Source organism: Strongylocentrotus purpuratus, unplaced genomic scaffold (assembly GCF_000002235.5).
Source record: "Strongylocentrotus purpuratus isolate Spur 01 unplaced genomic scaffold, Spur_5.0 spur5_scaffold_16, whole genome shotgun sequence".
Lineage (NCBI taxonomy): Eukaryota > Metazoa > Echinodermata > Echinoidea > Camarodonta > Strongylocentrotidae > Strongylocentrotus > Strongylocentrotus purpuratus.
Window position 1 is genome coordinate 17,997,008 of NW_022145601.1, and position 12,872 is coordinate 18,009,879.

Consider the following 12,872-nt stretch of genomic DNA (forward strand, 5'->3'; position numbering starts at 1 on the left):
GGTAAAAACAATATAAAGCTTTGACCCATTTTTTTAACAGTGTAAAACTGGTAAAAGTTATGCATCAGAGCAAATTATAAATGGTTGAAACTCATTATATTGTATGATCCCATTTTTCAAACACTAGAAAGCAGGTTGAGATCATCAAAACAATTTTTTTTTAATGAGACTTTTGTCTCATGCATTACATCCCTATGCACTAAATGGTACTTTCCACAATCTCGCGGACGCTTGAATCCGGTCACTCTATTTCTCTGAAAATGCCTCTTAGAATTGCAGTTGTGTGCTCAAGTAATCAGAACAGGAGTATGGAAGCCCATGCCATACTAAGGTTTGAATTATGCTTGCATTTGTGATGTTTTGATAACTTGAAGCTCAAAAAGGGGCTAGACTGAATTGTGTGTGTATGCTAGTTATGGTCCCACATATTCGGCTTTCATCGAAAGGGTGCGGTGCGGTGCGGCGCGGTGTGGTGTGCTCAACGCACCCATTCGATAAAAGAGGGGGGCCTTTTCTCGAAAGGGTGCGTTGAGAGCGGAGTACCGTTTTAACACACCCTTTCGATGAAAGCGGGGGGGCTTTTCTCGAAAGGGTGCGTCGACTAGTCTTTCGCATCAGTCGTTTAAAATGAGGATCTCGGACAGAAGGTAATAGTTGCCAATTTAAGTATATCGAAAATGTATTAAATAAAATGGAATGGTCTTGATTACGGAGTGGTCTTTTTCGTTATTACTATGTTGATGGGGGAGACAGAGAGAAGGAAAAAAGGGAAAGGGAAGATAAAAGGAAAGAAAGAAGAATAAGAAGAGAAGAGGGAAAGGTGGGGGGGGGCAAAGGACTCTTGCCCCCCCCCCCCCCCCCGCCAAAAAATAAATCAGAGAGAGAGAGAAGGGAAAGGGAAAGAGAAGATAAAAGGAAAGAAAGAAGAGGAAAAAGAAAAAAAGAGGGACACGGGGGCGAAGGGCTCTTGCCCTCCCCCGGCCACCCCCCCCCCCCACCAAAAAAATAAATAAGAGAGAGAGAGAGAGAGAGAGAGAGAAGGGAAAGGGAAAGGGAAAGAATATAGAAGGAAAGAAAGAAGAATAAGAAGGAAAGATATGGATACGGGGGAGGGGCGAAAGGTTCTTACCTCCCCCCCCCCCCCTTCCCGCCAAAAAAATTAATAAGAGAGAGAGAGAGAGAAGGGAGAGGGAAAGAAAATCTAAAAGGAAAGAAAGAAGAGGAAAAAGAATAAGAAAAGAGGGAAAGGGGGCGAAGGGCTCTTGCCAACAAAATAAATAAGAGAGAGAGAGAAGGGAAAGGGAAAGAGAAGATAAAAGGAAAGAAAGAAGAGGAAAAAGAAAAAAAAGAGGGAAACGGGGGCGAAGGGCTCTTGCCTCCTCCCCCCCCCCCCCCGCCAACAAATAAATAGGAGAGAGAGAGAGAGAGAAGGGAAAGGAAAAAAAATATAAAAGGAAAGAAAGAAGAAGAAGGAAAGATGGATACGGGGGAAGGGCGAAAGGTTCTTACCTCCCCCCCCCCCTTCCCGCCAAAAAAATTAATAAGAGAGAGAGAGAGAGAGAGAGAAGGGAGAGGGAAAGAAAATCTAAAAGGAAAGAAAGAAGAGGAAAATGAATAAGAAAAGAGGGAAAGGGGGCGAAGGGCTCTTGCCAACAAAATAAATAAGAGAGAGAGAGAGAAGGGAAAGGGAAAGAGAAGATAAAAGGAAAGAAAGAAGAGGAAAAAGAATAAGAAAAGAGGGAAACAGGGGCAAAGTGCTCTTGCCTCCTCCCTCCCCCCCCCCCCCCGCCAAAAAATAAATAAGAGAGAGAGAGAGAGAGAGAACCTGTTCTGATCCTGGTCCTGATCCTCAAGAGGGATATAAAGATGACCAATAAGAACGTTATCGTTCGAGAGAGAGTGTTTGTTGCTTCTAGAACATTTTAGAATTAAGTCCCATCACATTGCAGTTGTGGGGAGGGACTATGATTATATTACCCCCTTGGATGGCTTCCCATAAGAGTCCGGCTTTGAAGGTTTCGACTGCGTCGCAGGCAAAGATGCTGGGGGGGGGGGGGAAGTAAATTCCAGGCCCGTATGGTTCTTGGAAAGAAGGTGAGTCGATATATATCCGTCTTGCATCTTATGTTGGAGAAGGAGAGGGAAAGAGAAGATAAAAGGAAAGAAAGAAGAGGAAGAGGAAGAAGAATTTGTGTTCTGCCAGTGTCACAAATAGATATATAAATATGCCCATCTGACGATAATTTGATGTATAAAACCCCTCACCTTCTTGGGGCTCCGCCCCTTGGATCCAACACCAATTTGTGTCCTTCCAGTGTCACAAATAGATATAAATATATGCATCTGACCGTTATTTATTGCCCAAAACCCCTGAGCTTCCGGGTGCTCCACCCCCTGGACCCCACGCCAATTCGTGACCCCTGTGTCACAAATAAGGTATAAAATAATAATTATTTAATGGACAAAACTCCTGAGCTTCTGGGGGCTCCGCCCCCTGGACCCAGCACCAAATTGTGTCCTGCCACTGTCACAAATAAGGTATAAAATTATGCTCATCCGACGTTAATTTTGATGTTTAATACCCTTGAGCTTCTGAGGGCTCCGCCCTGTGAAAAAAACGTGTAAAAAAAAAACACGTTAATTTTTACCGTTTTTGGGAGATACCCCCCCCCTGGCGTTCAAGGGGGGGGGGGGGGGGTACGATTTTTCAAATTTTTGAGGGCCCCAAAAAAGATTAGTGCTCTCTAGTAATTTCGCGAATACTCCGGAACCGCGGCAGATAATTATAAAGTTTTTCTTTCATGACTTTTTTTTCTTTCGAGTCTTACGCATCTTTTGAAACATTTTTTTGTTGAAAATCGGACGTATAATTGCGGAGTCACGTGACCTTTTGTTTTTGCATGTCAGCCCTAAAATCGCTCATTTTTGTGATTTATGTACCAAACATATGGAAATTCCATTTATTCTTTTAAAAAAAAGAGAAAACATTGGTTATTTGGTCTTGTTTCAAGTAAATGTGTTTGATTTTGGGTAAAAATAGTTGAATTGTGGTTAGAAATGAAATGAAATAACAAAATAATATAATACATAAATACAAATTATCAAAACAAGAGATAACAAAGGGATAAACTGGCTCTTCCAACTTTGTTGTCGTATTATTATTCTAACGAATATATGAAGTGAAAAAGAACGCTCGAATATGAATTATATATGATTTATGGGTAAAAATGTGAATTCTATGACCTTGTTTGCATAAATTACCATAAATATGCATTTTCGCGGCGATCGGCTGTGAAACGGCCGAGATCTTAGGGGGACCCCCCCCCCCACCCTCAAGTCCACTCCAATCACATTGAAAAAAAGTATGACTTAAATCATCTCTCTCATCATTATACCGCTATAGTATTCATGTTTTTAATATTATTTATTGTCCATTAAACAAGTTCATAGAGAAAATACTTATCTCTCTGCAACATTAAAAAAGAATCTTCATTAATATGTCTTAATTTGTATTGATAGCCTTGTGGTAGCCAACAGTGGCGAAGGCAGGGGCGTCTCCAAAGGGGGTGTGGGGGTGCGACACCCCCCCCACCTGTCAGGATATTGTCGGTAAAATTGCGCTGCCGTCGGGAAAAAAGAGAAAAGGGGGAGGGGAAAAAGAGAGTAAAAGGGAAAGAAAAGAAAAAAAGAAAAAGAAAAGAAAAAAAGAAAAGAAAGGAAAGAAAAGAAAAGAAAGAAAAGAAAGAAAGAGAAAAACGAAAAAGAGGGAGAATAGGAAAGAAAGGAGGCAAGAGCCCTTTGCCCCCGTTACCCTCTTTTCTTCTTCTTCCTCTTCTTTCTTTCCTTTTATCTTCTCATTCCCTTTCCTTCTCTCTCTCTCTCTCTCTCTTATTTATTTTTTGGCGGGGGGGGGGGGAGGGAGGAGGCAAGAGCCCTTCGCCCCCGTTTCCCACTTTTCTTATTCTTTTTCCTCTTCTTTCTTTCCTTTTATATTTTCTTTCCCTCTCCCTTCTCTCTCCCTCCCTTTTTTTTTTTGTTTGGCGGGAGGGGGGGGGGGGGGTAAGAGCCTTTCGCCCTTCCCCCGTTTCCCTCTTTCCTTCTTCTTCTTTTTTTCCTTTTATATTCCTTTCCTCTTTCCCTTTCCCTTTCCCTTCTCTCTCTCTCTCTCTCTCTCTCTTTTTTTAATTTTTTGGCGGGGGGGGGGCAAGAGCCCTTCGCCCCGTTTCCCTCTTTTTCCTTTCCTTTTATCTTCTCTTTCTCTTTCCCTTTCCCTTTCCCTTCTCTCTCTCTCTCTCTCTCTCTCTCTTATTTATTTTTTGCCGGGGGGAGGAGGCAACAGCCCTTCGCCCCCGTTTCCCTCTTTTCTTCTTATTCTTTTCTTTCTTTCCTTTTATCTTCTCTTTCCCTTTCCCTTCTCTCTCTCTCTGTCTTATTTATTTTTTTGGCGGGGGGGGGAGGGGAAGGAGGGCTAGGAGGCAAGAGCCCTTCGCCTCCGTTTCCTTCTTTTTCGTCTTCTTTCTTTCCTTTTATCTTCTCTTTCCCTTTCCCTTTCCCTTCTCTCTCTTACTTATCTTTTGGCGGGGGGGGGGGGGGGAGGAGGAGGCAAGAGCCCCTCTTTTCTTCTTATTCTTCTTCCTTTCCTTTTTTATTCTCTTTCCCTTTCCCTTTCCCTTCTCTTTTTCTCTCTTATTTATTTGTTGGCGGGGGGAGGGAGGCAAGAGCCTTTCGCCCCCGTTTCTCTCTTTTCTTCTTCTTCTTCCTCTTCTTTCTTTCCTTTTATCTTTTCTTTCCCTTTCCCTTCTCTCTCTCTCTCTCTTATTTATTTTGTTGGCAAGAGCCCTTCGCCCCCTTTCCCTCTTTTCTTATTCTTTTTCCTCTTCTTTCTTTCCTTTTAGATTTTCTTTCCCTCTCCCTTCTCTCTCTCTCTCTCTCTCTCTCTCTCTCTCTCTCTCTTATTTGGCGGGAGGGGGGGGGGGTGGGGAGGTAAGAATCTTTCACCCTTCTCCCTATCCATCTTTCCTTCTTCTTCTTCTTTCTTTCCTTTTATATTTTCTTTCCCTTTCCCTTCTCTCTCTCTCTTATTTATTTGTTGGCAGGGGGAGGCAAGAGCCCTTCGCCCCTTTCCCTCTTTTCTTATTCTTTTTCCTCTTCTTTCTTTCCTTTTATCTTCTCTTTCCCTTTCCCTTCTCTCTCTCTCTCTTATTTATTTTGTTGGCAAGAGCCCTTCGCCCCCTTTCCCTCTTTTCTTATTCATTTTCCTCTTCTTTCTTTCCTTTTAGATTTTCTTTCCCTCTCCCTTCTCTCTCTCTCTCTCTCTCTCTTATTAATTTTTTTGGCGGGAAGGGGGGGGGGGGAGGTAAGAACCTTTCGCCCTTCCCCCGTATCCATCTTTCCTTCTTCTTCTTTCTTTCCTTTTATATTTTTTTTCCTTTCCCTTCTCTCTCTCTCTCTCTCCTATTTATTTGTTGGCGGGGGGGGGGGGGGGAGGAGGCAAGAGCCCTTCGCCCCCGTTTCCCTCTTTTTTTTCTTTTTCCTCTTCTTTCTTTCCTTTTATCTTCTCTTTCCCTTTCCCTTCTCTCTCTCTCTTATTTATTTTGTTGGCAAGAGCCCTTCCCCCGTTTCCCTCTTTCCTTCTTCTTCTTTCTTTCCTTTTATATTTTCTTTCCCTTTCCCTTTCCCTTCTCTCTATCTCTCTCTCTCTCTACTATTTATTTGTTGGCGGGGGGAGGAGGCAAAAGCCCTTTGCCCCCGTTTCCCTCTTTTCTTCTTCTTCCTCTTCTTTCTTTCCTTTTATCTTCTCTTTCCCTTTCCCTTTCCCTTCTCTCTCTCTCTGATTTATTTTTTGGCGGGGGGGGGGGGGGGGCAAGAGTCCTTCGCCCCCCCCCCCCGTTTCCCCCTTCTCTTCTTATTCTTCTTTCTTTCCTTTTATCTTCCCTTTCCCTTTCCCTTTTTTCCTTCTCTCTGTCTCCCCCATCAACATAGTAATAACGAAAAAGACCACTCTGTAATCAAGACCATTCCATTTTATTTAATACATTTTCGATATACTTAAATTGGCAACTATTACCTTCTGTCCGAGATCCTCATTTTAAACGACTGATGCGAAAGACTAGTCGACGCACCCTTTCGAGAAAAGCCCCCCCGCTTTCATCGAAAGGGTGTGTTAAAACGGTACTCCGCTCTTAACGCACCCTTTCGAGAAAAGGCCCCCCTCTTTTATCGAATGGGTGCGTTGAGCACACCACACCGCGCCGCACCGCACCGCACCCTTTCGATGAAAGCCCACATATTCATATTTACGTTGTTGAGAACACGTTGAGTTGTTGTTGTTGTTGTCTAGAGGTCTAGATCTGTCTACATGTTTTTTTCACACATAGTTTTTAGCAGCTTTAGTAGTATACTTTTTGTGTATTAAAAACTGTTAAGACGACCTCTAGACTATTGATTCTCAACATTTCAAACACCAACTCAACTGAGTTCATTTAAAATCGGTATTTTAATCACAATTGATGACACCTAAAACTAAATAGCAGTCAGTCAGTAAGTAAATCTTAAACTTACCGAGTGAGCGCGATGTCAGAAAAATTCATTGAAACTTCAAATTGTGTGTCTAGACTGTCAATCTTGCCGATCAGCCACTTCGTATTCATTGTGTGCATTATTGTTTGTCGCTGTGCACGCACGTGAGTGCTCGAAATCTCCTTGTAAAATCGTATGGTCTACACAAATTTGAGACACGACGCGACGGAGGAGAATCAGCGGCGGTTCTTCAGTTTTTCTACATGAATGAAGATATCCTAAGGATCGTCTGCATTTTTGCAGAAGTTTTTTTTCTTCAAAGCTCTGTGATTGTAGGGTTCCCAATCCGCTCACTGGCAATGCGAAAAGCGTAATAAAATACACCCGGTTCACCGTGTACTTTTATGATTTTTCCGTCTTTCCAAGGATTTATTGTCCATAACGTGAAAATATCTTTGCAAAGTTAGTGTGAAATGCATCAAGGAGCATCATCGTGGAATCCATTTTTCACATCACCAACGCGCAGATCGGAAATAAGAATAAGATACTTATTTTTTAGGACGCGTCTGTTCGCGTTTACGAAGATGATCCTTGTTTATGCGGACGACCCTTATTAGCGGACCAGCGCCCTACTGTTTAATGTTATTGTTTTATAATGACATGTTATTGTTAACATGCCATGGCACGTAGAGCGCTGTACATTGCGATAAAAAAAACTATAAGTGGCAAAGGGTCTAAAATCATTCAAACAGTCAATAATTTTGAAATAAATGTTGGCAACGATCATTTAAACATTTATAGAGAAAGATACTTCTATATTGCAATCAAATAACTTCTTTCCGACTTGATCTTTAAATTGATCTGATAATTACCGGTACCCAATTTAAATCGGTTTCCTGATTTGATTTTTTTTTTCTTCTGATTTTATCCTGATTTTCCAGATTTTTCTCTTATTTTCTCTATTTTTTCCATATTTTCCCTATTTCTTCCCATTTTTCCTACTCAAATGGGAGGGGGGGGGGGGGAATGTTGTTAGATTTTGTTCTCCCTGAATCCTTTTAGTGCTCACTATCACACCTGATTTTGTGAAATGTCAATATGTGAAGTCACTGAAGTGGCCATATTTTTTTTCCGGTGGTCTTGATTTCATTTTCACCTGTTTCTACTTTCTGTGCAGCAAAAAAGGTTTCAATGTGAAGTCCTATGGAACTGGTGCGACGGTAAAGCTGCCTGGCCCAGCACAAGACAAGCCCAACATTTATGACTTCAAGACCACCTATGAAGAGATGTATCAGGACCTGAAACGCAAGGACCGTGATCTGTATCCTTTTATTAAATTTCGATATCTTCCTCTTTTGATGAGGGATTTCATGAAACCCAGTAGCCAACAGTACTAATACTGATAAAATTTGTTTTTGTGGTACAGTCAAACCTGCTTTAGTGACCACCTGTCTACAAAGGCCACATATGTTGTTTCCCTTAAAAATGGTTTCTCATTGAATCATGTACTAAAGGAACCTGTCTATAAAGGCCACTTTTTGTGTTTCCCTTGGGTGGTTGCGATAGACAGGTTTGACTGTACATATAAAGGTGCTCCAATTGAACCCAGGCTCAAGCAAGGCTACTGGTTTCAGTGTTCAAGAACCCTCAAGTGCTCAAAGCCAAAGCATCTCAGCAATTCCTTCCTATCGGTACCCATTTTTAAATTGTCTTGCAAGAGGACTTCAGTGCCGAGCCAGGGCTTGAACCCACAACCTTCCCATCTTCAGCCGAGAGTGGTGACACCTCTAGAGTAGATAGGTGCAAGTACGTATAGGTGCCGTTGTTGAATAGTAATAATATTCCGCTTTTACATGGCTTTACAGATATATATTATTACCCCGGTCATTGGATTCACACAATGTTTGCACATTCTCCACTCCCTTGGGAGCATTCCAGCCAGGTGTCATTTTACAGACGCTAACTGTGTTGAGCAAACCACATCAACTTTCCCATCCTAACAGGTACCCATTCAACACCTGGGTGGAGAGTGGCAAATGCAGATTAACGTCTTGCCAAAGGACGTGAGTGTTGCGCTGGGATTTGAACCCTGTACCTTGTTATCTGCAGTCTGGTGACTTATCCACTAGACCACAACACCTCTACTACACTGGAGGTGCAAAGCCTTTGGACTTGATCCCAAGCATGACATCAATACTGTATGTAATTTTTTGTGCATGTTGCATCTCTCCACCCAGGTGTTAAAGTGGGCATCCAGTAGGATGTGAACATCATTGTGAATTGATCAGCTTTGAGCATGCATGTAATAACGGCACTTGGCTAAAAAGCGCCCAGGGATTGGAGAAGGTGCACACAATGTGCGGAGGCAAGTCTGGATCAGATGAGCAGAGAAATAAAATATATTGGTAAACCACTTCTGAGACATCGTAGTTGTATTAATCACTATTTAATCTCATTGATAATTGTATTCTTTTCTTTCTTTAAAAGGTGAATAACCCTTAACTTATATGAAATCAGATATACACAGAATGGTATTCTACATATGCTAGACAGGAACAGAAGAATAAAGTCAAAGCCGGAGAGATTTCAGAATTCCAAGGATAAATTTGATGTCGTTCTCACTGCAGAGGAGAGAGTCTACGATCAAGTTTTGGAGGGTATGTACATGCATATAGTTAAAGCCCCATTACACTACTTATAGCTATCTGCGCCCTCTATATAGCAAGAAATGCCTAATCTGTGACCGTTGATCCCCCATGGTCTCCTTTTTCTTATGTTAATTAAAAGCTCATTTGATGAGATAACCATATATCAGTGACCTTGCAGGGAGGTCTAATCCCTCCTAGCCAAACTAGTGCAATGTATGGGGCTTTAAGATATGTTTAAAACTTGAATTGTAGCATTCACAGAGGAAATCTTACTTCTCTCCCTCTATTTTTGTACTTGTTTCAATTGCCATCTGACCTTTGACCTTTAACAGATTTTGAGAGCAAGGAAGAAGAAACTCAGATCCTAGTCGGTATCATCCACATTTGCCTTCAGAAATCCATTGAATTGTAGCATTCACAGAGGGAATCTTACCTCTCCCCCTCTATTTTTTTTTACTTGTTTCAATTGACTCCAACCTTTGACCTTTTACAGATTTTGAGAGCAAGGAGGAAGAAACCCAGATTCCAGTTCATATCATCAACATTGACATTCAAGATAACCATGAAGAGGCAACAATAGGTGCATTTAGGATGAGCAACTTGTGCATAAAGGTAAGGTCTTTGGGACCACTCACTCCAAACAAATATTGTTCTCTGTATGTATAGTGCTCTTGAAATGGCTTTCTGCTCTCTGTCTCTTTCTCTCTCTCTCTCTCTCTCTCTCTCTCTCCCTCATCCTTGTCTTTCTTTCTTTCTTTCTCTCCTTCTCTACTTTCTACCAATCTCCTTATATCTTTACTCTTCCCCTAATATTTTTTGTGATATTTTAATGCCTTTTAAAAGATATTTGATGTTTTTCCGCTGTTAATTTGAATTATTACATTTTTTATTTTTTTTATTTTGCCTTTTACTATTTCTAATCATGCATATTATTCTTATTAGTTTATACTTTGTTTATCTTTGCTTGTGAGCTTTGGTGATTTTCATTAATTATATTTCCGTGTATTACATTTTTATTCTGTTGAGGACCAGGATATAAAACAGATTTTGTATCAACAATGTTTATCTGATTCTTGTTATCCTGATTAAATATATTTCAATAAATAAATAGATGAATAAATAAGTATAGGACAAATTTGGGGTTGAGGGTTTTATATGTGTGTATTATACAAATATTGAATGATTTGAAGAGGACGTGTAAAACAATTGCCCAATGTGATCTCTAACTGTACTGTGCCTCAAGACAAAGTTGAGGGGCACAGTGCAGTCTCGAGATCACAGAGGAGCTATACTTTTAACTTTGACCTGAAAATAAGCAGTCAATATTTGTTTTGAAGGAGAAGTCCACGCTGATAATTTGCTGGCATTTATAAAAGCAGAAATACACAAGAGAAACAAATTAGTGAAAGTTTGAGCAATATCCGAATAAAAATAAAAAAAAGTTATGAATTTTGAAAGTTGTCATCGGTGAAATACGAATTGGCAATACTGTAACGTATCTTGTGATGTCCTCTTCAATTTGCTCTGTACAGAAAATTTCATAAACTTTCATGTTCTTAGTTATTGATGACGGAATAGATTTGTTTCATAAAGGAGTTGTATAAAAGAACTCAACCTTCTCTTTAAGTCTAACATCTTTTACCACTGTGTTCTGTTTCATTTTCATTTTTAATAGCTTGAGGCGCTTCGAGATCTTGACAAGGAAATCGATGAATTAATCCAATTGTTTGAAGAGGAGCTTAACATCAGTGTGCTTCATACCTTGTGTTTCTACTGATGTTGGTCGTCCTTGGTCTTTCCTCAAAGGCCACTCTTCAAAAGACTAAAACCTATCTCATAAGGTCCAGGAGCAGACTGACCTTAGCAGAAAGAAGGCACTGGTAATAATGCCTGTTTTTTATATAGCGCCTTTTCGATAGAGTGCTAAATCAAAACATGTGAAAAAGTATTTTCCGCTGGTTCAGTGGATTCAGATAGGATTCTGCACTTGTAGTGCACATTCTCCACTCCACATGGGGGCAGTCCAGCCCGGCGGCCATTGTAAAGGTGGACATGCACTACTACAGCCAAAGTCGTATCGGCACCCCACCAGGTATATGTACTCATTGGAACATTTGAATGGAGAGAAGCAAAGTGAATACAGTCAAACCTGTTTATTAAGGCCGCCCAAGGAACCCCCAAAGTGGCCACTGTAGACAGGTGGCCTTTACAAAGAGGTTCTTTAACACACATTTCCTCTTTGAGGGAGGCAATCTGGTGGACCTCTATATACAGGTGGCTTTTGTAGAAAGGTGGCTGCTTAGGCAGGTTGAAAGATTTGAATGGACTATCTGTGCAGTGAATTGGAAGACATCACCTTACAACATGTAGCGCTGGATCCTAGTCAACTTACTCGGAAAAGCAGGACAGTTTATAAGACAATATAACCTATGTAATAAGTCCATTTGTATGAATTCAGAAAAAATAAGAGAAACAGAATAGAGAAAGTTTGAAATAAATCGGACCAGTGATGATGGAAATATGAATGTTTTGAATATTAGATCACTAAGTCTATGCGAATAAACAGTGCCTCTCTTTGCTGTTTGTAGCTGGTTCTGACTGGTCACAACTGGTTCTTACTGGTCACAAACTCGGCAAACTCACCAGAGCAGGGCAATCTGTGCAGTGAATGTATGAATACTGCCACACTGCCAGTTGTAACTCTTTCAATTTTATATTGACAACATACGCGGCACACCCGACAGACCTGGGGAGTGTTTCACAAAGACTAAGATCGACTTTAAATTGGACTTAACTATGGCAGGCCATTCTTCGTGCCACTGGTTGCTCTCACTATTGGTCTCTCAATTAGGATCTTTTGATAATATTTTTTCCTTCAATAATGGATTATCAAAAATTTGTAAGTTCTGTAGATTTGTGACCACAATTTATACATCCCTCAAGAGACCAATGCGAGTAACAGGGATGCCAGTTTTTAGGCAATAGCCTGAATTCGGGCCCTGGCAAGTTATTTTCAGACCATAGTTTAGGCTTTTTTGTGTACAAAATAGCTCATTCTGGGTTATTTTCAGGCCCTCTGATCAATTCTAACTGGCATCCCTGCAGTAAATGGTAAGAGCAAACAATGGCATGAACGGCCTGCCATAGTTGAGTACAAATTAAAGTCGATCTTAGTCATTGTGAAACACCCCCAGGGCTCCATTCTCCATTGCCATTTACTGATGATAAATTTGCCATCAATGATATAGAAATGTAAGAAAATTTCAGAAGTAATTTGAAAACGTATCTAATGAGCACTTTGTAAAATTTGAACCCAGCGCACCATTTTTGTAAATGCATAGAGACGTGCAATTATGCCTAAGTGATCTGTCTTCAAGATCATTTTGAAGCGCAATTTTTTAGGGCTTCAATATTACACCATATCACAGACACTGATAACACGTAGGGCCATGCATCTCAGATTTGTAAAACTGGAAACATTGTTAAACAATGCCTTTAAATCATGGAAAAGAAAAGCAATTGTGACAATGTGGCCAGTAGCATTTTGGGGGAAAAATATTTGTATTGAATCATGGGATTTTTTCTGGAGTAAAATCAGTAATTACATGAAAATGTTTGTGTTTTTTTCTTTTTTTTTCTTTTTTCTTGTCCTGATTTTCAAAAGCAATGTTGTGTGTAGAATGGAACAGCTCAACTTTACCAGAA

The 12,872-nt window shown here is 40.6% G+C and overlaps 1 protein-coding gene across 1 annotated transcript; it reads left to right on the plus strand.

The window, feature by feature from the left end:
* The first annotated feature begins 211 nt into the window (after positions 1 to 211).
* LOC115918684 (RNA polymerase II subunit A C-terminal domain phosphatase SSU72-like) lies at positions 212 to 11,621 on the plus strand. The gene is made up of 5 exons (XM_030986955.1): positions 212 to 331; positions 7,697 to 7,840; positions 9,037 to 9,176; positions 9,661 to 9,779; positions 10,843 to 11,621. The coding sequence occupies exons 1-5, from the start codon at positions 261 to 263 to the stop codon at positions 10,942 to 10,944; spliced, it is 576 nt and encodes a 191-aa protein (XP_030842815.1). The 5' UTR covers positions 212 to 260; the 3' UTR covers positions 10,945 to 11,621.
* The last annotated feature ends 1,251 nt before the right edge of the window (positions 11,622 to 12,872 follow it).